This window comes from Anser anser (genome assembly GCF_964211835.1).
Source record: "Anser anser genome assembly, chromosome: 12".
NCBI classification, from domain to species: domain Eukaryota; kingdom Metazoa; phylum Chordata; class Aves; order Anseriformes; family Anatidae; genus Anser; species Anser anser.
The window spans coordinates 1,397,317-1,422,428 of NC_139733.1; the positions used below are offsets into that span (position 1 = coordinate 1,397,317).

The 25,112-nt window shown below is 39.8% G+C and overlaps 2 protein-coding genes across 7 annotated transcripts in view; one reads left to right on the plus strand and one right to left on the minus strand.

Moving 5' to 3' along the window:
- The first annotated feature begins 2,179 nt into the window (after positions 1-2,179).
- LOC310880216 (ankyrin repeat and SOCS box protein 14-like) lies at positions 2,180-22,581 on the plus strand. 6 transcript variants are annotated; one of them, XM_083795698.1, is made up of 6 exons: positions 2,180-3,633; positions 4,422-4,513; positions 5,063-5,130; positions 6,241-10,619; positions 10,716-10,874; positions 16,601-16,716. In XM_083795698.1, exons 1-4 carry the CDS (start codon positions 3,493-3,495, stop codon positions 6,417-6,419), a joined length of 480 nt encoding a protein of 159 aa, XP_083651824.1. In that variant the 5' UTR covers positions 2,180-3,492; the 3' UTR covers positions 6,420-10,619; positions 10,716-10,874; positions 16,601-16,716. The 6 variants fall into 6 exon arrangements, 5 of the variants coding, with proteins under 5 accessions (XP_083651824.1, XP_083651823.1, XP_083651826.1 ...); XM_083795697.1 differs by lacking the exon at positions 16,601-16,716 and adding an exon at positions 16,238-16,364; XM_083795700.1 differs by lacking the exons at positions 10,716-10,874; positions 16,601-16,716 and having other exon boundaries at positions 9,502-9,637.
- Positions 19,338-25,112, minus strand: part of LOC310880213 (DCC-interacting protein 13-alpha) — a 29,907-nt gene continuing 24,132 nt past the window's right edge. The window contains exon 22 of the mRNA XM_083795692.1: positions 19,338-24,600. Within this exon, the coding sequence (XP_083651818.1) occupies positions 24,451-24,600 (150 nt within the window). The 3' untranslated portion in view covers positions 19,338-24,450. The remainder of the gene's footprint in view (positions 24,601-25,112) is intronic.

Here is a 25,112-nt window from a genome sequence, read left to right on the forward strand (position 1 = left end):
CTCACGGCCTCAATTTTCTCACGCAAATCTGCAGGCTACAAAAAGGATTCTATTGGCTATGTGGAGACGATCATGCTAGAAAAAGCTTACCCTTAAATTGGAAGGGTCATTGTATTAGGGGCTATCTTAGCCCTCGAGAGGGTATATTCAAATAACACCTTCGTGATGAGACCCACGGGATTCCATAGTTTTGTAAGGTGGTTGATTCCATCCCTGGGAATAAGTGAATTAGAAAAAGCTGTCGTAAATATCTCAGCCACATTAGAAATTACTGAAAATGCCACAGCTGATGCTCTTTCAGCATTACAGGAAGAAATTTCCTCCCTACACAAAGTAGTGCTTCAGAATGGGATGGGATAGGACATACTTTTAGCCAAGGAGGGAGGATTGTGTACAGTCATAAACCAAATTTGCTGTGTATATGTTAACAAAAACAGATTGAGACTGACCTGGAGAAGATTTGGGAAAAGAATAACATGCAGTAGCTCAGGATGATACATCCTGGGGATTTATAGACTTGGTAGAAAAATTAACTTCCTGGTTGCCAAACCTAACCTGGCTGAAACAGTTATTTATCACAATAATCATGGTCGTGGTTTTGTTCATGGTTCTTTGTGTAGTGATCCGATGTACCTTATGGTGTTTTAAGAGTACAGGAAACTCCTACAGCGAGTGGAAAAAACCAACTCAGATGGAAACTGGAGTCTAACAGATATTTTGAAAGAGCGATAGATAGAGAAACATTATATTGAACTAGAAATAGTAAAAGAATTTACTAACTTTTTAGAAAAGGAGGGACTGAGTGAGGGAGTTAGGAGAATCTTACCAAGTGGAGATAGAGCGCTGACGGCATAAACTAGGATGCTACTTAGTGTCTTTGCTAACTATGGTGCATTGTGCCAATTAACTAAAGCAAGAAGCCTTGGGCCCCTTACCAAGGTCAGTCTCCTAATAAGAGAGTGAGCCTATCTTAAGAAACTGGTAGAAACTGGTCCTGCAGATGGACAAGAGCCAAGGAGCAACTGAATCTGTGCAAAGACAAGAGGTCAACTAGCAGTGATGAGGAAGAGTCATCAATCTTCATCCCCACGACCCCCGACGACCACCACCAGAATACACTGCACAAGCGCAGATGGGAGGAGTTTATGGAAATGACTCATTGGAACTAATTTTAATACAAAGCAGGGACAGGTTATGAATATGTATAGGTGTATTGTGAAACTTCATTCAGTGTAACTCTTCTCTGCATATAACCAAGGCAAGTTGCCGCGTCAGGCACGCACAACTTTGGCGGGACTACCCCCCGTGCTGCCCAGCGCTGAATAAACATACCTACTTCACAATCTTGCTGATTGTGGAGTCCGTTTTCCACAAGTCAAACACATGGCAGCTTAGAGACATCTAAAGGCCACCCAGAGACGCTATGCATTCAGACAGTCCCAGAGACCCTGTAAAGAGTCCCACAGCTCACTAGGGGTGTCAAGGTAGCCCCCCAGTGCCTATGGAAGAGCCTGGAGATGCCTCCCCCCCTTCCTTCCCACCCCACCCCCCCCATACATGCGAGGATGGTATGAAGGAAAACCCTCAGAGATCCAGGCATAGCCCCAGAAGCACTAAGCCATATCTTGTACCTCCGTGTGTGGAGGGATCTTGGTGTGCTTCACGATGCCGACAGGTGTGCAACTTAGAGCAGCACTGCCCTTTCCTCCCCACACCCCTGCAGTGAGAACTGCTGTGTGGGTGGCCTGTGCAGCACACGCTATGGCTGGAACCCCACTCCAAAAGGCTTCTACAGGGCTTGGTACAAGTTGGTTGTGGTCCCAGCAGAGGGAAAGGAGCACCGGAGAGAGCTGTAAAGCACCTAGCACATGGGTCAAGCTTGGAGCCTGACTTCAGGGATAAAGAGGCACACATCTCGCGCTCCCCTGAGAAAGGGTTTAATGGGGACAGTGGGATCTGCTGTTTTTCAAACAAAAGAAAAAATGGGGTAATACCCACAGGGGAGACAAAAACATACACATATGCACACTATGTACAGAGTGGCACAGGCAGCACCAGGCATCCTGAGCCCACCCCCCCACATAACACACACACACACACACCCTATCCTTATGATGAATTGCCTGCCCCTTCTCCCATCCTTGACCAAGACAGGAGAAGGGGGGGGACGAGGGGAGGGAGGGGAACTTGCCAAGCAAGAGGGGGTGGAGGGGGAGTCACAAAAAGATTGGGATATAAGGGGGCAATGGGAACATAGGGAGGGGGGCTGCCTGCAAGGATGGGGAGCATGGAACTCTTTGGTTTCAACATTATGACTGCACAGGACTACCTTGTCCAGAGGGCCAGCAGATGCAGAGAAAGGTGGAACTGAAATAGAAGGACACTGTGTTGGTGCAAGAAATGGAAAGATTTAACAAGTGAGAGAGTTTTATTTTATTAAATGTAACCCAAACCACTCCATTAACAGACGATGTTTTTCTGCCACTCATATACTGTAAACACTGGAAATTCAGAGTGTAGGATAGATTTGGAGAAAAATGATCTGGTGGCAAAATGAACCGAAAAAGTGCATGATAGAAGAAGAGAGTCTAAGAGTCTAAGTAGGCATTTTAAAAGAATGTAAACAATATTTTTATGTTTTTTATTTTTTAAACTACTTTTTCAATGTATTTCATTATATTTTACTTTCTTCCTTCACATTTATGGCCTGCAGGGCAAAGGAGTAAGAAACCGTAATATGCACACAGTTAATAGTTTATTGGTAGCTGGAAGTATGTCTGCTTATTTTTATATCATCTCATATGCTTTTGTTTTTAAATTCTTACTTTTTTTCCCCTTTCCTGATGCCTTTCTTGCTATAATTCTCTTTAACATTTTTTTTTCTTGGGATTACATATCTCTATCCATTTTTATTTTTCTCTTTGGTTCCTTAGTCTTTCTCTTGTTTTGTTTTCCTAGTTTTCTTTCTTATCTTTATCTGCTCCTCTATTCTTTCCTCCTTATTTTTTTTTCTGTTCTACTTTTTATTTCTCTCTTCACCTCTTCTACTTCAGTTTCTCCCAAAATTTTAATATTACTCTGTGGCCTCAAGTCTCCTTTGTTTCAGACCTTACCCACCTCTTATTTTGTAGTCTAAAACTTTTTCCTTCATCTAGTATACAGCGTACATACATTTGGAGTTCCAAATTTATAATCTTACCATACAATATAGATTATATTAGAGATTAAAAAAAGAATGTATTAAAGTCTTTGTAGTCTTAAATAACTCTGTAACTTTAAAGATGTGTCTTTGAAGAAGCAGTTAGTTATATACCAGTTATGCAAGTTCCATAGATCATTCCATAGTCCTTTTTTTTTTCAGTGAGGATGAAGTATCTGACAAATCATAAAGAACTTACAATAATTCTGTCTTATTTTTTAATTCTAGTTTAATCCAAACTATTTGTATTGCACTAATTAACCTGAAAAAAAGCCATTGAAGGATTGGTTGTTATGGATGCAGACTTGGAGGCTCTGTGTGGCAGTCTACTTATTGGAAAAGTTCCTGAGAATTGGGCTAAGCATTCGTATCCTAGTCTCAAACCATTAGGGAGCTATGTCCTAGATTTTCTGGAAAGGCTGAAATTTTTACAGGTAATGTACAAGAGGCAGTACTAATTATTTAATCTACTTTTTTCATATAACTTGCCCTTTATGTTAAAGGAATATTGGGAAAGATGTGATAGAGTTTGCTAGCTTTTCTAAATCCTTTTATGTAGAAAGTGATCAAAGAACATAGGATTTTTCTCTTTCTGATTATTGAATGTATCGTTTTCCTCTTACTAGGATTGGTATGAATTAGGGAAGCCCACAGTTTTTTGGTTGTCAGCATTCTATTTTATTCAAGCGTTTTTAACTGGAGCTATGCAAAACTATGCTAGGAAACACAGAATCCCTATTGACCTTCTGGGATATGAATTTCAGGTATAGATAAATTACAAGTGTTTATTTTATTAATCTGGGTCCTGATGTTACAGTGAGATGCAGTAAGTAAATCCTGACTGAAATGTTCATTTTGCAATTGTCATGCTGCAGTTGAAGACATACATTTAATTCTGTGATGAGGTAGGCACATTTCCGTAAAAGAAATTTTGAAAGTAGTTCTCTCATTGGACCTGGGCCTCCACTCAGAGAAAAAAACGGCCTCCACAGCGTGTATTTGTCTGTGTGGTTAAAGCCTTATTTTATAACCTACAATAAGGGCAACTAGAAAGCCACAGAAAGCTTCTGTCTTTATGGTTTTGTATAAAAGTAACATCCAAAAGAAAGTACTACATTATTCTGATTTTGGATTGATTTTCTGAAAATTGGCAGTTGGTGTAATACATGAAAAAACAAACACCTATGAAAGTTTATTAACACAGATCACTTATTTCTTGTAGGTTATTCCTCGGGATACTGCTGATACTGTACCAGCAGATGGTGTTTATATACACAGATTATTTTTAGATGGAGCTCGCTGGGACAGGACAAAGTCAGTAACAAATTATTTTAATACAGTTTTAGAAAGCTTTCTTAAGCGCTCAAGCAAGATCTAAGTATTTCAAGTGTTACTTTTCAAACTATTATAATAACACACTTGAAAATATATTCATTCTTCTCAGGGTCTCAAGATAAGAAAATAAAACAGTGACTCTTTTAAATATTATTGTGCTGGAAATGTTGGGATGTGCTAATCTGCATTAAAATACAAAAAATCATCTGGTAGCATGAGCTGCAGAAGGATTTCAAGCAGATACTCCAATTTTTTTTTTAAATAACCAATAATTGGTATCTAGCCTGAGTCATCTTAAGACTGTAAGACTGTTGTGACTGTAGCACTTTCTTTGCTTTTTTTACAAATTCCTCAAATAAACATTATATTGCTAGTTAGAAGTATTTTATATATAAAAATACTTTTTCATGCATGGAAAATGGAAAACAATCGTCAAAAAAGAGCACTGAGATATTATTTTTTCCTCTCACCCTTGGCTTGGTTTAATACCAAGCCACAAATAACGACTTTGTTGCTTTCTCTCACCAGGGGAATGTTAGCTGAGCAGTATCCCAAATTGCTCTTTGATATAATGCCAATCATTTGGATAAAGCCAAGTGAGTATAATTACCTTGAAGTACGTGCTATTTGACAAGATGTTCAAACAATGAATTCCTTTGTTACAGAAGACCAATGCTCGTACCCTCACCAAAGCACCCAAATGTGCACCTGACCTTTAACTTTTACATAAAAGATTGAATGAGTCAAATTGACAACCAGTCTCATCTCATCTGAGCAATAGGCCTGTCCCCCTCTCCACAGGTGTTTGTAATTATTAATTTGACAAATGGATTATTTAGATTAACCTGATCTGTTTCTCAATCAAAAGATAATTTTGGCAGGAAAAGCACATGGTGTTTGAATTCCTGGCTAACTCAAGTTGAGGAGAACTTTGAATTGACCTACAGAGACTTACTGTTTTACCTCGCATGATTTAGCAAAGTTTGCTCAGATTATCTTTATCTGCTCCTAGTTTTCTGTGATACCAGTAAAATGTTTTCTATGACTATTTTCTTTGATTAGGAACAGTAAATAGCTGATTTTCATTTATTTGCTTATGCAAGACTTTATATTGCAGTTGTTGCAAGTTAGATGCAAATTAGCTACTATGCAGCCACACAAAGTTTCCACTTTTTCTGTCTGTGCCTTCTTTTGGCATTGGGTGAATCTGTTCTCAGACTTGCACAATTTTAAACATTGTGCAAGTTGCACGTGAACAGTTTAGTTATAAGAGGATTGTTGAATCTCTAGTGATTTGAATTGCAGTTAGGCTCTGTGGCTGCTGGACCATAATTCTTAGGGAGATCCTAAAAGCTTGTGTCTAAATGTTAATCCTAACATGAAACCAGAATGCAAAATGCTTTAATTATGCAACTATTCAGATGTGAATGTGTTTTTGAATTATTACAAAGTTTGTAGAATCACAGAAATGCATAAATTCCTGAAAACAAATTGTAATTAAACTAGTTTTCTGGCTTTTTTAAATAAATAAATAAATAAACTCAACAGATACTGTGTTCCTCACAAAGCAATATTGCTATTTTTATTTAGCTTTAAGGATGTTACTGTAAGTACTTAACATTTAGATTACTACTTAATGTGGAGGTTATATTCATATCAATGTATCTACTATATGTAAAATCTTGGTTTCTTTTGTTTTTTTAAAGCTGCAAAATCAGACATAAAGAAATCTAATGCATATGTTTGCCCTCTCTACAAGACAAGTGAACATAAAAGAGTCTTATCTACTACTGGACACTCCATTAACTTTGTCATTTCTCTGACGCTTAACACTGATAAACCAGTCCAACACTGGATCAAGCGAGATGTTGCATTGCTCTGCTAGCTGGATGACTAACTTTGACCAGTTCAGATACAAATGTCGAAAGATACCTTTCTTTTTGTGTGCTTACAGAAGTGGAGCATGCTGCGTAACAGAAACTTAGAGACTTTTTTTTTTTTATCTTAAAAGAGGGCACGTGTTTTCTGATCCTCAGTATTTTGCCTTAAATAAGTATGTGTTATTATTAGCACCTTTACAATCTTTAAAAGGTACGGTTAGGCTTTTACCCTTCGGAAACATTATTAATGTGTAAACATAAATTTTATGCATTACTAAAATATCACTAAATATATCTTAACCGAAAACAAAATGTCTGCACTTTCTGTGAGAAACATTACAATTAATGAACTTGAAGCATTAAGAGTGCTGAATTGTGTGAGTGGAAACCCAATAGATAGTAAGTTGGGGGATTTCAGTCTTGTGTTATATATAGCCCATGTTCTGTTCTGCAACAATGGAGACTGCAGTATGAGAAATTTTTAATCTGTAATAGGCACTACCAAGTCTCTTCCTTGCTCAGCAAATTCATCTTTTCAGGATTTAATTTGGATTTTTTTTTTTACTTTTCCAGTTTCCATTAAGCAGAAATGATCAAAACCTCCCTTATGACTGCCTGCCATAAAATGTTATTTCTGCTTCTTTGTTGCTCCAGAGAGGCAGTCCAGTTTCAATTCCTTCAATGATTCTATACTTCTCTTTTCTTAAAAATAATAATAGTAATAATAATTACTCAAGCATTCTACCTTAGCTCTCATCTACTAAAGAACTGTTTCCACCTTGCATGCAGACACAGCTATCATCATTTCTTTGTAAGGATCCCTCCACAAAATACAGTGAGTGAACTGAGCACAGGAAAGTCTCACTCCAGCCTACCTTCACCGTTACAACTAGACAACTTTATTTTTCATTTCATTGCTTACTGTGTGTTACACATAGAAGAGGTTTTGGATGTTTTTTTCTGAAAAACTCCTTTTCCCTGTACAGACTCCATATTATCTTTTCTTTGCTTTCTTATTTCTATTAATATTTATATGTAAATTGTGATAGGCAATCGGAGGTGGATAGTAATATTAATAGGGTCATCTCTTTATTTTATTTGATAGTTTACACTTACTTTTATTGTTTGTATTGTTTTCTTTATGTGTTGCCTTATCTATTTTTAAACAAGCTCCTGCCAGTATCTGTAGTTCACTCTTGTGAAGTACTAATAATTTTTTTCTCTCCATAAGGTAACACTTACTAGTTGCAGTTCTCAGCTTCTCATTCCAAAAACTTAAACAAGAGTATTTTGTAAATAAGTAGAACTTCAAATTCCTTCTTTTGTTGACACCATTTGTCAGATCAGATTATGAAATGTAACTAACCTGTATGAAAGAAACATGGAGAAAGTCCCACAGTATATTATGATAGGTTATTTATAGTGAGCTATTAAGGGACACAAACTCTACTGAGATCAGTTTCTATCCTGCAAATATTGCTTTCAACTTAATAATCACTTCTTCAAAGTGTGAAGTCCTCCACAAGGTGAGGAAAAACTGCATTTTCTCAATTCCTAGGAAAATCAGTACATTTTTAAAGAGTGTTTATGTACACATTGTACTACTGATAATCGAATGCTAACAGATACTTGTATGTATGTTTTCTTACTAAATTTCTCTTTCTTGATACATATGCAATTACAGAGCAAGGCCTTGCAATCACACATTAGGTGGATCACATAACAAATGAAACGATGCAGGTTTGCTATGAATTACTGCTGCTCAACTTTAAGACATTTCTAGAATTATTCCAAGTGTTGTATTGACATTTCTTCATTTTGCTGCACTTATTCCTTTTCTCATTTATTTGTCTTCAGTTTTATTTGTTCATTTTATTTTATTTTGCCCTGTATTTTTAGTGGAAGTTTTGATGAGGTAAAATGGATGAAAGGTTTGAGTCTAACAGAACATCTTTGATTTTAATCTATAGTACGTAGCCAAATGTACAAAGGAATAGTGCTACAGATTATGCATATAAAAAGTGTACATCTACACACATAATATTTAATGATCAATTTGGGTGTAAAGATTTTCTAATTTTTTTTTGGAACATTTAGACTTAAATAGTATAAATGGGATTTCTGTGCTACATTGTTTGTATTATAATCTTAAAAGATTCCTAAAAACATTCTTAATTGAATCCTTTCAATTTGGTAAACATTTTCTTTTTCTTTTCTTTTAACTGTGGTGATGTTCTTAAGCTTTTTATTATTATTTTTAACTCCATTGTGATTACACCAGTGTTTTTGATTTCTGCATGTATTTGAATTTATATTGTTGCAATATTTTTATATATATCCCTTACAACTGTCAGGCAAGTACAGGTATGCATTAACAAAGAATGCACACTTGTAGGTTTCTCTCTGCCAAATGGCTGCAGATGATATATGTAAGGTGGTAACTTTGGTCTTTTTTCAGCCATGGAGTATGATGTTGTTTCAGTTGAAAGACTGAAGTACATGATGTTAGCAAAATTTGCAATATTTTTTCTTGTCAGTCAGATACGGCTTGTAGTCAGATACGGCTTTCTTGTAGTCAGATACATCTGTAATGATATATTTGTTGAAACACGTTGAACAAAAGGTATTACTAACAAATCTTATGTCTTTCAGCTACTTTTCACTACCAGGCCCTCTGTGAACAAAACGAAAAAACATCCCAAATTTTATTGCAGAGCTGCTTTCCTACTAAGGAAGCATCAGAGCATGATTGTGGTATTTGAGTGTCTGAAAGTTTTAAGGGGGAAGGACTATTTAACTATCTGAAAATTATATTTTACTTATTTTTATTCTTTCTAGTAGTAATGCCAGATGAAGTACCTATTCTGTATGTTCAGTCTGTGGAATAGGGATAAAAGCTGGCACATGGTATTGGACTAGAAGACCTTTATTCTGTTCTAGAGTAGAACAGCTCTCTTTGCAGTGTTCCAGACTAAATACCTGGGAGAAGATGGTAGCTTGAGAAGGAGTAGTTCTGATTCATTTATTTTAGGCCGTGCTTTGTTTCTCTTGATAGTTAAAAAACAATTGCTGTTTCTATTACTCCAGACATAACCTGAAGACTTAACATCTGTGTCCAATTAAAAAGCAGTGTTTTCCTACAAAAAGGTGATCCAAGTTGTGCTGATTGGCCATGTATAATGCTATATATATATCTGACGATAATTCTGATGATGAAATCCCTACCCAGCAAGCTATTCAGGAAAGCTTACAAGATATGCATAAAAATGAAACGAGTGCCAATGCAACAGAGGATGAAAGGTAATGAGTTATTACTTATGTTTTGGGTGATTTATTGCCATTATTATATGTCTGGCGTTGTGTCATTGATACTAGAAACCACTTGTAGCTTGCTTGTTCTGAGTTCTCCCTGGAAATGTACACGTGTTTCCTCAAAAATATGGAATGTGTGAAGCTGTCAGGTGACATTTTATCTAATATCTAGATGAGTACAAAGCTTCACTGAGGAAGATCAGGATGTGATACAAAAAATAGATTGGTGTGGTCTTTCGGTGGAAACCCAGTATTTCCAGTGGCACAGGCAGACCAACAAAAATGCATTTTAATGTGTTAAAGTCTGACAAAACCTGCGTAACTCGAAGAAATCTGTACTCAAAGAAATCTGTGGTCTAGTCTTGAGTATGTAAGTTAAGGTATAATTATATCCTGAACTTCTCATTAATTATAGCACTTTATTTTTATTGTGTTCATGCAGTTTCCAGTTTGTTGCCAGTAAAGAACATGGAACGATAATTGCAGCAATTCGGACAGTTAAGTACAAATACACTGCACTAAGCCTATACCCTAGGAATCACTTTGGTACTGCATTGTTGAGCAATGCCTACATTTTGTGTGTTTGATCAGCTGATTTAAGTGCAGTTTTTCATGTAAACAACCCCTAGATTAAAAATTGCTTTCTCAAAATAATTTTTTTATTCTTGATACACTGGGATAAATAGCACTGAATATATTAGTGCCTTAATTTCTTTTTAATGATGAGTAATCAAATATGTGTCTGTCTCAAAGTATCACAGGTCAAGAAGAGGTTTTGAAGAAGCTGGTGAGGCACAGTTCTGCTTTTGAGGAGGCAGATCAGCAAGGCTGGCTTCCCGTACATGAAGCTGCATCACAGCTAAATATGAACATCCTTGAAATAACGTTCAAAGGTATGGAGTCCTTCTGATTTTCCAATAAAAAGTATTACAAAGCCAGCTCTGTTGAATGATTCAGCTTCGGATGTGTTCTGCTTTTCTGTATTTCAGCCTCCCGTGCCATTACGTGGGAACAGACCACACTAAAAGGGGAAACACCTCTCTTGGTGGCAGTAAGAAATTGCTTTGCAGAAAATGTCCACTTTCTCCTGTTCAATGGCTGCAATCCCAATGTTAAGAATGAAGAGGGAGATTCTCCTTTAGTTGTAGGTGAGTATCTTGTTTGGGGGTGAATTGAAAATACAGTTACATGTTTTAGGTTGCAATTTGACTTGTGCAGTATCTAAAATATTTTGCTGTAAGGAGCAAAAAATGTTAATCTCAGTATTTAACGTGTTTGTTTTTCTTAGAAGATATCAAGGCTTTAAATGAGCTTACAGAGCTTACATTCCAAGTTAGTAACTGTCACTACAAGGTTCCTAACATTATTTATTAATTAAAGTATTGTTCTTATTGATCTATTGAAGTGTGGGAAGCACAGAGCTAGGAGAAGCTAGAAGTCTTTCCCCAATGTCTGATCTACAGCCTCCTTTAAGGTACCTATAGAGAGCGATAAGGTCGCCCCTGAGCCTCCTCTTCTCCAGGCTGAACAAGCCCAGCTCCCTCAGCCGCTCCTCCTAAGACTTGTTCTCCAGACCCCTCACCAGCTTCATCGCCCTTCTCTGGACTCTCTCGAGCACCTCGATGTCGTTCTTGTAGTGAGGGGCCCAAAACTGAACACAATACTCGAGGTGCGGCCTCACCAGTGCCGAGTACAGGGGGACAATCACTTCCCTAGACCTGCTGGCCACACTGCTTCTTATACAAGCCAGGATGCTGTTGGCCTTCCTGGCCACCTGAGCACACTGCTGGCTCATATTCAGCCGACTATCAACCAGTACTCCCAGGTCCTTCTCTGCCAGGCAGCCTTCCAACCACTCATCTCCCAGCCTGTAGCTCTGCTAGGGGTTGTTGCACCCCAGGTGCAGAACCCGGCACTTGGCCTTGTTGAACTTCATGCAGTTGACCTCAGCCCATCGGTCCAGCCTATCCAGATCCTCCTGCAGAGCTTTCCTACCGTCGAGCAGATCGACACACGCACCTAACTTGGTGTCATCTGCAAACTTACTGAGGGTGCACTCAATCCCCTCTTCCAGATCATCAATAAAGATATTAAAGAGAACTGGCCCCAGTACTGAGACCTGGGGGACTCCACTAGTGACCGGCCTCCAACTGGATTTGACTCCATTCACCACAACTCTTTGGGCCTGGCTACCCAGCCAGTTTCTAACCCAATGAAGCGTACGCCAGTCCAAGCCAAGAGCAGCCAGTTTCTTGAGGAGAATGTTGTGGGAAAAGGTATCAAAAGCCTTACTGAAGTCAAGGTAGACCACATCCACAGCCTTTGTCTCATCCACTAAGCGTGTCACTTTGTCATAGAAGGAGATCAAGTTCGTCAAGCAGGACCTGCCCTTCATAAACCCATGCTGACTGGGCCTGATCGCCTGCTTGCCCTGTAAGTGCCGCGTGATGACACTCAAGATAATCTGCTCCATGAGCTTCCCTGGCACTGAGGTCAAACTAACAGGCCTATAGTTTCCCAGGTCTACCCTCCGGCCCTTCTTGTAGATGGGCATCACGTTTGCTAGCCGCCAGTCGACTGGGACCTCCCCTGATAGCCAGGACTGCCGATAAATGATGGAAAGCGGCTTGGCCAGTTCCTCCACCAGTTCTCTCAGTACCCTCGGGTGGATCCCATCCGGCCCCATCGATTTGCGTACATCCAAGTGCTGTAGCAGGTTGCCAACCATTTCCTCGTGGACAGTGAGGGCCACATCCTGCTCCCCATCCCCTTCCACCAGCTCAGGGTACTGGGTATCCAGAGAACAACTGGTTTTGCCGCTAAAGACTGAGGCAAAGAAGGCATTAAGCATCTCAGCCTTTTCCTCATCTCTTGTAACTAAGTTTCCCCCGCATCCAGTAAAGGATGGAGATTCTCCTTAGTCCTCCTTTTTGTGTTGATGTATTTGTAAAAACATTTTTTGTTATCTTTAATGGCAGTAGCCAGATTGAGCTCCAGATGAGCTTTGGCCTTTCTAATTTTGTCCCTGCACAGCCTCGCAACAGCCTTATAGTCGTCCTGAGTGGCCCGCCCTCTTTTCCAAAGATTATAAACCCTCTTTTTTCTCCTAAGCTTGAGCCACAACTCTCTGTTCAGCCAGGCCAGTCTTCTTCCATGCCGGCTCGTCTTTGGGCACGTGGGGATGGACCGCTCCTGAGCCATTAAGATTTCCTTCTTGAAGAGTGCCCAGCCTTCCTGGGCTCATCTGCCCTTCAGAACCACCTCCCAAGGGACTCTGCCAACCAGTGTCCTGAACAGCTCAAAGTCAGCCCTCCAGAATGCCAAGACAGCGGTTTTACCGGTCCCCTTCCTGACTTCACCAAATATAGAGAACTCTACCATTTCATGGTCCCACTGCCCAAGACAGCTCCCGACCACCACATCTCCCACCAGTCCGTCACTGTTTGTGAACAGAAGGTCTAGCGGGTCACCTCCCCTGGTAGGCTCGCTAACCAGCTGCGTCAGGAAGCTATCTTCCACGCTCTCCAGAAAGCTCCTAGACTGCTTTCTCTGGGCTGTGTTGTGCTTCCAGGATATGTCTGGGAAGTTGAAGTCTCCCACGAGAACAAGCGCTGAGAATTTCGCAACTTCTGCCAGCTGCCTGTAGAACTCCTCATCCTGGTTCGGCGGTCTGTAACAGACCCCCACCAGGATGCTTGCCTTGTTGGCCTTCCCGCTGATCCTAACCCATAGGGACTCAACCTTATCATTCCCAGCCTCGAGTTCCACAACATCAAAACACTCTCTAATATAGAGAGCCACACCACCACCCCTTCTGTGCTGCCTGTCCCTTCTGAAGAGCCTATAGCCAGACATTGCAGCACTCCAGTCATGAGAGTGGTCCCATCATGTTTCCGTGATGGCAACCAAGTCATAGCCTGCCTGCTGCAAGATGGCTTCCAGTTCCTCTTGTTTGTTAACCATGCTGTGTGCATTAGTGTAGATGCACTTCAGTTGGGCCATTGCCTTCTCCCCCGGCCTTGCCATTGTTCCCCCTGGCACAGCTCCAACAAGCCTTATTTCAGCCCCATCCCCCTTCTTACCTAGTTTAAAGCCCTCTCAATGAGCCCTGCCAGCTCCTGGGCTAGGATTCATTTTCCCCTTAGAGATAGGGACCCGTCTGCGGCCATCAGGCCGGGTGCTGAGTAAAGCGCCCCGTGGTCAAAGAAACCAAAATTTCTGTGTTGGCACCAGCCTCTGAGCCATGTGTTAATCAGGTAGGCTTCCTGTGTCCTCTCTGTACCCCTCCCTGCCATTGTAGGGATGGACGAAAACACCACCTGTACTCCTGCTCCATCCACTAACCATCCCAGTCCCCTAAAGTCCTGTTTGATAGCCTTCAGGCTTCTCTCTTCAGTATTATCACTGCCAGCCTGGACTATCAAAAGAGGATAGTACTCAGAGGGGCGAACCAGGATGGGAAGCTTTCTGGCAACATCCCTGACCCTGGCCCCAGGGAGGCAGCAGACTTCCCTACAGGTAGGGTCAGGCCGACAAATAGGGCCCTCTGTTCCCCTGAGAAGGGAGTCGCCTACAATGATCACCCTTCTATCTTTCTTGGTGGAGGCAGTCTTGAGGCATGGAGTCGACTTCCTCGCCCTAGGCATCCTCCTGGGTAGACTTTCTACCTCATCTTCACCCACCAGTCTCTCAAGCTCCAGGACCTCAAATCTGTTGTGTAATGGCACCTGGGAAGGTGGGGCCGGTAGGGGGGGGCGTCACCTGCAAGGTCGAGCAGGGACCTGTCTCCATTCCTCCTCAAATCCTAGGTCCTCTCCCTCTGCCCGACAGCGACAGGGCAGGGGGTGCACCCCCATTTGGGGTGTCTCACCCCGGTACCTCTCCTTCAGGCCTTGCAGGGAGCTGCTCCACCAGTCTATCTCCCGCTCACACTCCCTGATGGCCCTCAACCTCTCCACCTCCTCCCTGAGCTCTGCCACCAGGCACCTCACACACACAGTCTCTCTGCCTCCCTCAGATGGCAGCAACAGGCTCAGACACTCCCTGCAACCAGAGACCTGAACTGCCGCATTTTTGAGCAGGCAGGCAGTCTGGGTGGTTATAGACTTTCTACAGAGAGCACTCATCCTGGTGTAGACCATTGCAGCCTAGCTAGCAGTCGACAGCCGTTAGAGGAGTTGTTCGTATTGGCGGGGGGGAACGCTCTGCCCTCTCTGCTCGCCCTGCGCAAACTGCCGCGCAAACAGCCGCATCCCGCCCTTCTGACACACCACGCCCTGCTTGCCCACCCTGGTCGCCGCGCTCCTAGTCGCCCGTGCTCCCTAGGGGCTGCTTTTGAATGACCGGGGAGGGGATGCTGCTGGCTCCGCCTACGCCTCGTCAGCCTCCCTCGCGAGTGCAGCCGGCTCCCTCGAGTGGCCTCAATGCCAGAAAAAAAGTCCTGCCTGTCCCGATCCCCCGCTCTGCTGCAGAACGCGTCTGCCCCGGAGCCGATCGCCTCGGCAAGTAACAGGATGTTATGGGAAATGAAGGCTCAGGGCAGATTCCCTGAGTCTTTTACTAGAATACGGGGTTGATGCCAATGTACCAAAGCACTCAGGTCATTTGCCAATCCAAAGAGCTGCATACAGAGGACACTTTCTGTAAGTTAATATACTTAAAAACCAACTAAAAATGACATCAAAAATACCAGTTTTGCTAATTCTGCCATATTCGAAGCAGGCAGTGAATCTATAGTTTTGTAGAAAAAAATTCTAGCCAAGTAAATAGGATTTTTCTGTGTCTGAATGTTAGAGACCTATCAGGATAAAAGCTTCACCATTTTAGGATGAACATACTCTCTTTGGAGAAATCTCATCTCCATCCTATCGTAGGAACATAAACCTACTAAATACTTTAATAGGTTTAGGAGATATGGATTATCCCTATTTTAAAGACATGAAAGTCAGTGGAAGATACTGATGTTAAAATCGCAACCAATAAGTAAGAAACAACTCTTCAATACTGGGAATGTTCCGTGGTGCTTAAGAATCTAAGGATTTTTAATACCTATATTAATATATAAACTATATTTAAATATAATGTATTAAACATTATGTTGTACTATGTTAATTATATGTAGGTATTAATATTAGAATATATTGTATTAATTCGCTGATTCCCATAGGTTAAACAACAACACGTTGCTCTCAACGTTCATGGAAAGCTTTTATTTGAGAAGGACCAATTATTCCTGTAGTAAGGACTGGGGCTGTCCATGAATAATAGTATACAATTTTATGAGAAGCCGGTGTAAAGTCATATTATCCATTGCTGGCTAACTATTTAATTCCTAGCAATTAAAGTTAATGCAGTGGTATAGCATGCCATGGTACTGATTTCATAATTAAGACATTGAATACCGTCAGGATAAATTTTGAAGCCCAGCAACACAGAGATATTCAAAGATTGAGGTAGGTGAACCAGTGTGCTTCAGATTCCAAGATTCTCCTTTTTTTTTTTTTTTCTCCAGTGCCTTAAAGAATTTAGTTCCAGTTACTAACTTTGATGCCATTAAAGAAAGTGGAATAAGTCCGATTCAATCATCAGCAGCAGGAGCACATCCTCAGTGCCTTAAGTTTCTTCTCAAATCTGAGTTTGATGTCAATTTTATGTTGGATCAAAGAATTCGCAAAGGCTACGACGACCGCTGTAAATCAGCATTATACTTTGCTGTTTCAAATGGGGATATCTGTTCAACACAGCTGCTGCTGAATGCTGGGGCCTTGCGAAACCAAGATCCCGTCAGCTGTCTGCAAATAGCCTTGAGAATAGGCAACTATGAGTTAATGAATCTACTGCTCCAACATGGGGCTAATGTCAATTACTTCTGCAGAGTGAATACAACACATTTTCCATCAGCTCTACAGTATGCTCTGAAAGACGAAGTCATGTTGAGAATGCTGATGAACTACGGCTATGAGGTGCACCTCTGCTTTGATTGCCCTCGAGGAAATGCTTCCCATTCGCAGTACGTGACTGATGGATGGACTTCTACTGCTATCAAAGATACAACGGTAAGTGTACCAGGTGGCTTCATATGTTGGTGTTTTACTGCCAGTATCCTTCATACAACTAAGTGAAGATGTACTGATGAATGTGAGCTGTCTGAAAAGGAAATGTTTGAACTGTAAGACAGTCTACACATAAAGGTAGAAATAGACAAAGTTTTAAAGTTAGATAGATGTTGCCATGAGGCCTTATGACAGCAAACTACCATGAACAGTATTTTAGAACTGTGAAAATCCCACTAATGATGTGCTAATGATAAGTACCGAATTTGCTCTCCAGGGCAGTCTTGTCCATGCTGTGAAAGCAGGGACTTGAAGGCTGGCTCACTGAGTTGCCTTGTATCACGTCACTAATAGTGGAAGCCTGCTGTGGGAATCCCCTTAATCTGGCATGATATAAACACTGAGCAAAAATTAACAAACCTGGATTGACCTAAACAGGTTCCTAGAGACACCCATCAGAGTTTTACTGTATTGCAGTTTGTAAAGTCCATTTGGACATAATAAAACTTTCTTTAACTTGATGATCATAAAATCATAGAGTGTCCTGAATTGGAAGGCACCCACAAGGATCATCGAATCCAACTCCTAGGTTCCTAAAAGCACTACCCAAAAAATCAGACCATGTGTCTGAGAGCATTGTCCACTTCTTGAACTCCTGCATACCCTGGGGAGCCTGTTCCAGTGCCTGACCACCCTTTTCCTGCTACCCAGCCTAAACCAGCCCTGTCACACCTCAAACTCTTTCCTCAGGTCCTATTAGCTGGTCTCCAGTGAGAAGAGATCAGCGCTTGCCCCTCCGCTCCCAAGATGAGGGGGTGCAGCATGCACCAGGCTGGCAGGTACCGTCTTCAGCATGCTGAGACATAGGTCTCCTCCAGCACCAGCACTGTCCATAAGTTTAAATTCCCTGCTGAGGGTTTGGAATTCCTCTTAGGGAAGGGTAGCACTTCTGTTTAAGCACTTAGTTACCGAATATGCAGCTATTTAAGTTCATTTTTGGATCTAGTACAGAATAAGTCTCACATTTTCAGATTGTACTAGTGAGGCTTAATACAAGCTGCGCCAACCTCTAAAGCTCCTCTAACAGACTGAACGCTTGCTCTTCCTAGCGTTCTGCTGAAGTTAAATAATTGTTCTTGTCCTGCAGAGGGGGAAGTCATTTACAGGAGTATCAAATGTTTTCTTATTAAACATTTTGTTTCCATCAGTTCTGTGAAGTGATAACCTTGTCATGGCTGAAGCATCTTTCTGGGAAAGTGGTGGGAGTAATGTTAGATTACGTCAATCACGTTAACATCTGCTGGAAGCTAGAAGCAGTTCTGAAAGAACAGGAACTCTGGGCAGACATCAATTCAATTTTAAGTATCTGATATTTAGATGTAAATGACACACAAGTTGTTCTGGGATGGGGACCTTTGTTGTTGGCGTTATTTTTATTTATTCTTGATCTTTGTTAGGCCAAAAGTTATGTTTTGACAATAAGGTATCTCTGCAACAAAACTCAGTCTGTGAAGCATTTAAATTAAGTCTCCTTCAGAAGTCTGACAGACTGCATAGTTTATGTGGAGTACTGGGGAACTTCAATTACAAGGTAGACAACACAATCCTCTTCAAGGGGAGAAAAGCTCTTCCCCCATCTCAAGGTGATGGAGTAACTAATTACTGTCTTTAACTGAGTGATTGGAATTCCAGTCTAGATTAACTCCATGTCCTTTTCATTTGTACATAGATTAAAAAGCAGTAAGTCAAAATTCTACTTCTAGTAGCTTCTTCGGATTGGCAGAGAACATTGACCAACTATTTGGGTTAAAGTACACTTGCTCGACTTAGACTACTTATACTCTTATACTGCTTTAAATGCTCAGTGTGAAAATTTAAAGAACTGTTAAAATCACAGGTAGGGCTGTAAACCTTGCATTATTGCTAGGTTAAAGGCTGTCATAACATGTAACGCTACCTCCAACTGCAAGGTTAAACTCAGCATTTGGTTGAAGGCCATGAAAGTTAACTAAAACCAGGAATGGACATAATTGTTTTTAAATCTTGTACCTTCCCTTCTCTTGCCAGGAAGTAGAGGTTTTATTTATGAAGACCTACAGCAAAGTTCTAGAAAGCAGCATAAGTAGATTTCTTTTTTTTTTTCACCCAGTTAGATGATTCCACTTCCTAAGCATTAAACTAGGATTAACAGCTACAGATGCCTGCTTACTATAGCAGCTAGTGTGAAACACCAGTGTTTCAACAAGGCAACAGTACTTCTGAAACAGGTTAGTTCTACATCTCAGTCTCAGGTATTGGTATGTCTCATCCACTATGTATTGGATTGCTCTCTCTAGAACTCGCTTCCTTTCACAGTGCTGTCCCAAAATATGCTTGAATTTTTTTGGAGTTGCTCTTGAAACAGTTGCAGCTTAAGCTTACGAAGCATCTACCTGAGAGCAATCACCACTGTTGTCTTAAAGTCTTACATGATACGCACAGACCCACAACACACTTATTCTTTCTAAAAATAGTACTGATACCAGTCTGTGTAATTTAAAAAAAAAAAATCAACACATGTGGTATTAATAGTATTTATTTATTCCTTCATTATCAGGTAAGCATAGATTTTTCTCATTATACATGCATCTGTATTCACTTAAAGTTACGTAATTGAAAAGTCTGCTTTTCTCCAGAAAAATCTACAAATCTTATAAAATACAAATTTAACCATAATGTGGTTATGACCCCTTGCTTTTTACACAGTGTCTGTCATGTAATTAAGAAAATTAATGAAGCCAGTGAAAATATGTAAGTACCCATGCTAATAGTTGTGCTGGTATAGCTTCTGTACACATGAATTCTGATCATTACCATAATGACAGCTCTGTACAAAGTGCTACACATTGTCAGGTAACTAGAGCAACATGTGCACTAAAACAGCCAGCTAAGAGAATAAGGATTTTCTTCTAATGTTCAGTCTTTGATTGTTGCAGAAGTTATCAGCATTCCCTAGTACAGCAACTTCCTCTGAGTGTATCTGGCTAATATGATTAAACTTAAGGGAATTGAGATATGGTTTGACAACAGAGGGATTCAACTGCACGTTAAAACTTCGTTCAGTGGGAGGGAATGCATCCTGTCACCAATAATGGGGCTTCCTCAAAATCAGTATTATGAAATAAGCAGGCAGCTTTCATATCAGTACAAATTCCCCCCTGGAAGTTACTATACTTAAGCTTTTATTTAACCTACAAAATACTGACTGAAGCTCTGGCATTATATATAATTTACTATTCATGCTTCCAAGATTAAGACACAATCAAAGCTGAATTAAGTATACTAGTGGAGGTTTTAATACAGCTATTCAGGGAAAAAAATGTGTAAGTCTCAAACATTGCAAAAATCACTTACACTTCACTAGATCAGGACCAATCCAGAACATCATCGTAAGAATTTGACCACTCCACTGTATTATAAAAATGACCTGAAAGACTGCACAAAATCCTTGGCTTGCAATATAGACTTCATTAGGAATACAAGTGCATTCACAATGACACAACAACTTACTCATGTCATAATAACTTAGATACCACTGTGGCAGGACAAAAAAAACAACTTAGTGCCTGGGTGAAAAAAAAAAAAAAAAGCCTTGGAGACTGATTGACTTGCAAGAAATTTTCTAAAATAGAGCAAAGGAAAGAATATAAAATATCAGCTCTTGCTCTTAGACTAGATGTTATCTCAACTAAACTCAGTAATCAGAGGCAGATTTTCATTTGTGAATTCTGAAATAATAAGAGACTATATAACAAAGCTTTCTCCAGTGGCTTCTCCTACATTCTGTGCAACTGTAATTCATCAGAACTCACCTTAAAGATATGCACAGTCAGTTTTGTTTCTCTATATCAATGTACATCAATTACATCTTTATAAATGGTTTAGCAGTATTAGGTTTTTTAGCTGTGGGTTCACATCCATATAAAGATGAAATTTGACTGGATTGTAGAAGGGAAATATTTCTGAACTCTTAAACATTACTTGACTGTTAAGATATTAAGTTGTCTTGGTATAGTTTAAAACCTAAAAAGATCAAGGAAATAACAGACTATCAAATCCACGTTAGTTTATACAACACACTTGTTACCAGTTCTGTGTGGCTAAGTTGCATATGACTGTTAACTTGTCCTCTGGTTTAGACTTCAAGAAATATATTCCTGGACATAGAAGGAGTGCTAGGTATTATCTGTAATGCAATAAAATGCATTTCCATAGTTTGCCCATGACTTCTTATATGTTTTGATATTCACGACATCATATACATAAAGAACATATGTAGCTTGAAACAACTGACGGCAAGACCTGCATGGTCTACATAGTGTAATAAACTTTATATCCCTTACCCAAGGGATAAAAAAAAAAGTAACTGTTAGACTGGAATTAGCAACATAACTTAGTCCTAAAAAACACTGCTGACCTATGCAACATCCTTTTAAAATTACATACTTGAAAAAATAGTTTCTGAAATAATACCAGGTTCACATGAAGCAAACTACAGCTTCAGCTGAAAGTGCCTGGAAGATCAGTCCCTAATAAAAAGTAACAGGAAATATTAATCAGGAGAAATAAATTACGGGAACAGAAACCAATAGGTAATTTAATTACAATAATAGGCGGTGAAATTCTACACCAGTAGCTTCCAGGAGAACTTGAGGTATTTACATTAAAAATTGTACTCTCAAAGTAAATACTAAGCATTTCATATTTTTTAATTAACAAAAATATTTTTCAATAAATTAGTTCTGTTCCACTTTAATGTCCTGATCTTTCTTGACTTGCCATTTGCTCCTGCAGCTTGTGTCACTCTCCTGGATGCATTTCTATCTTTTTACTCATTTTATACCAGCAAGTCTCCTGAACAAGCAAAAAACCCTGATTTCATTCATGTTATCTCGTTGTTTTTGTTAAGCACTGCTCTCCTCATTAATTTCTCTTCTTTTCAGTAGTTACGAGAGAAGAATCATCCACTGCAAGTGAAATGCGATTCACTCCTACACTGTTTTAGAAAACTAGATTTAGTCGCAATAGATGGGAAAGCCTGAGCTAAAACTGAAGTAATTCCAATCATAAATAGTTAAATCTGACAAATTCCTTAACAGTTATTTCATGTCCCATCTTTTTCTCCTGATTTCCTCCTCATAGTTACATACTTAAGTCTAAAACATTAATGGTACTGGTCAAGAAAAAAATATATCAATTCTCTGTCAGCAGTGCTTTCTGGTGAGATTACTAATCTATTATCTGTCTTCCCCGTGGAGCGGTGGCTATTGCAGCTAATCTTACTCTAACAGCCCAGTGACTAGATTCTAGAAACTGGATACCACTAACCACATTCTTCCTCAGCTGTTTCACACTTACTTCGTCTTCAGCATGTACTTAAGGAAGACACAATAACCTTGAGCTGTGCTGGCATGATATTTGATTGATAGAAAGCAGAAATAGTGCAAAAAACAAAGACCATTAGAGAAAGAAACACAAACTAGATCAATTTCCAGAGATAAACTGGCTGCCATCCAACTATCTGTAAGCCTGTATTTAGGCACAAAAAGGAGAAAGATGCATCTGCTGCCTTTCTGTACTTTTTTTTCGAAAGAATAAAAACAGTCTCTTACAGATGAGATGAGAATACAAGACTACAAACAAAATAAAAATGCTATTTAAGTTTTTTTTTTTTCTTTTTTTTAACTAAAAAAAGCCTCAGATTTGTATGGTCCATGTGACAGTGTGCTGGCCAAACCTGGCCACAGGCTGATGCTATTGGGCCTGACTGGGCAACACCAAAAGCAGGTATTTCTGCAACTGGCTACAGTGGGGATGAAACATGCTGGAACTGGAGCTGCTAACCACCTCAGGAAGAGAGCCTTAAGTCTCTTCGTTGCTCAGTCTCCCACACCACCTCCTCTTTTAAGGCAGGAATATTGTGACTACTTCCACAGCTGCTCAGTCCCTTCTATATGCTATAGGGCCTGTGGCATCACGCAAGCTGCTCTAGTTCCTGTTGCTGTAGCAGCCCAAGCGAAGCAGACTTATTCCTGCAGCAGGCACTGCTCCTTTCTCTCTCCTGCGGTAAGAGCCAGATGCAGTTAAGTTTCTGCATAGAACTTTTCATCTCCAGCAGAAAGAGCAGGAGGAGATTGCCACTGTTAGCCACAACTCCTGTGTGCGAGGAGAGTTAAGGATAGCATCCCCTCTGTGCACCTACAGATGTCTAGCAAAGAGGTCCTGAGCTTCCTCCCTTACTTACTTTATCAGTGCCAACCGACTCTAGCTCTGAAGGACTGGGCCATCACCAGCTGATGGGAAATATTCTGAAAATTGCTTCCATTCCTGAACACCAGAAACACCCTGCAATAAACTGTAAAACAGTCATAACTTACAATACAACTTGGAATATACGTATTTTATTTTCTTCCTACATTTCCTATTACTTTCAGGCCCCTATTAGAGAGACAACTGTTTCATTGGCATTTAGTACTTACAGTAATTAGTGCAAAAATAAATATTTCTTCTTACTTCAAACAAGTTTTCTCTTCTGGATCAAAAGATGAATGCACATTTAATGTTATACAAAATAAATATTACACAGGGTATGGACCATGGAGTTCAGGCTTAGAGGTGTAAACAGACATTACTTTGAAAAACACGTTATGGGATTTGACTCTAGGATGTAGACTAGCATATTCTTTTACTTCTGTTTGCAAAATACAGCTCCATAAAAAGACTTTAAAAGCCTTAACTCATTTTCAGTAAACATAGTGTACTGGTAGCAAGGCATTTATAGATTCAGAAGATTTTTCAAATGATAAAATTCAACATGTTCCTGCAACTCTAAGCATGTTTTTTTATTAAAAAAGTGAACTCAAAGGCTTACAGCTTTTTATCACATATAGTGGGAAAAACCAAGAACATGGCACTTGTGCTACAAGAATATATACATTATTCTTACTGTTTGATACGGAATGTTTTATACATTCCTCACACAGCGAAGTGAAACTGCATCTTTTCAGCTCTTATATTGGTCTGACAAAGTATTTTTTCTCTCCTGTTCAAAGACGCCTTCCAGCATTATATTCACCAAAAAGAAAAAAAAATCAAGACGTGCAATATGAAACAAAAAATATAATCTTTCTGTCTAGAACTATTGCACATGTCACTGATGTTAATAGGGATTTTTCTTTCTACGAACAGCTATGTGCAACAAGTTATGTAAAGCTTAGCACTGCCTTATTTAGGCATCCACTTTTGTTTCCAGCAAGGTGTTCTGCATACTTGTGTAAAGAACTAATTTCACCACACTGTTTAAGATCAATGGAAGTTTTAAGTCTTGGTTCAAAAGCAGTCAATTACACAGGCAGGTAAAAGGGAAAAAATGTAAGAGTTTTTCCATACTGCAGAGAATTTTTTGAGAAAACAATTTTGTGATAAACATGGTAGCATCACCATGCTTTATCTGGCATACAAAAGAGAAATTATACTGACATGAAAGTGGAAATCACTTAATTGAGAAAGAAAAATCGAGGCATATAAGGGTCTACATATCATGAAGTCTTTTATACAATACAACAGACCCACTTACATATCAGTTCTTGTAGAACTTACATCCATGATTCCAATTTTAATTAAGTAGGCAGCCTTAGGTTTCAGATTCTCTCTTCTTCTTTCCATCTTCTCCTAAATCGCTGTCTTCTGACTGGCTACTGCTAAGGACTACAAACTGTCCTTCTCCACCACTTGGGTTTGATCTGCTGGAAGCAGCTATCAATCGGCTTTGCTCCTCTAAGTCCTAATTTAAGAAGAATGGGGAGCAAAAGGGAAAAAATCAGCAAAATAATTCTCATTTTAAAGTTGTCTGAAGTGGAAACAGGATACCGTTATTCTGATTTGTAAACTGTCTTTTAATATTATCAATGGACAACTTTTTGTAGAGAAGGAGTTAAAAGAATGAGTAGGAAACCAAACTATTTTGGCTTCAGTAGCTGGAATTATTAGAACAGCTAATGCATTTAACACATCTATACCAGCAACCCATTAAAAAAAGCAGGTCAGAATAAGGAGCTTGGCCTACGGCCTGCAGCCCCTTCCTCACTATGTAGCAAATGAACCATCTCCGTACATGGCAGATGGATACTTGCCACATATGGGGCAGTTCATGCATGTAACAACAGCGTTTTTATTTTGGGCCTGTGATAGTTGTTCCTTCAAGCACTGCTCCTGAGTGCACCTATAAAGGTGTTCTGTGGTTTCTCTCCTCAGAAGAGCTCTTTTTAAAAACGACTGCGAAATTATACAAAATCT

Bases quoted from the DNA above. Each gene is read 5' to 3' on its own strand.
- LOC310880216 (XM_083795696.1), top strand. From the start codon at position 10,463: ATGTGTCTGTCTCAAAGTATCACAGGTCAAGAAGAGGTTTTGAAGAAG. The intron at 10,620-10,715 runs GTATGGAGTCCT...TCTGTATTTCAG, and splicing joins CCTTGAAATAACGTTCAAAG to CCTCCCGTGCCATTACGTGG. The intron at 10,875-16,626 runs GTGAGTATCTTG...ATTTTCCATCAG, and splicing joins AGATTCTCCTTTAGTTGTAG to CTCTACAGTATGCTCTGAAA.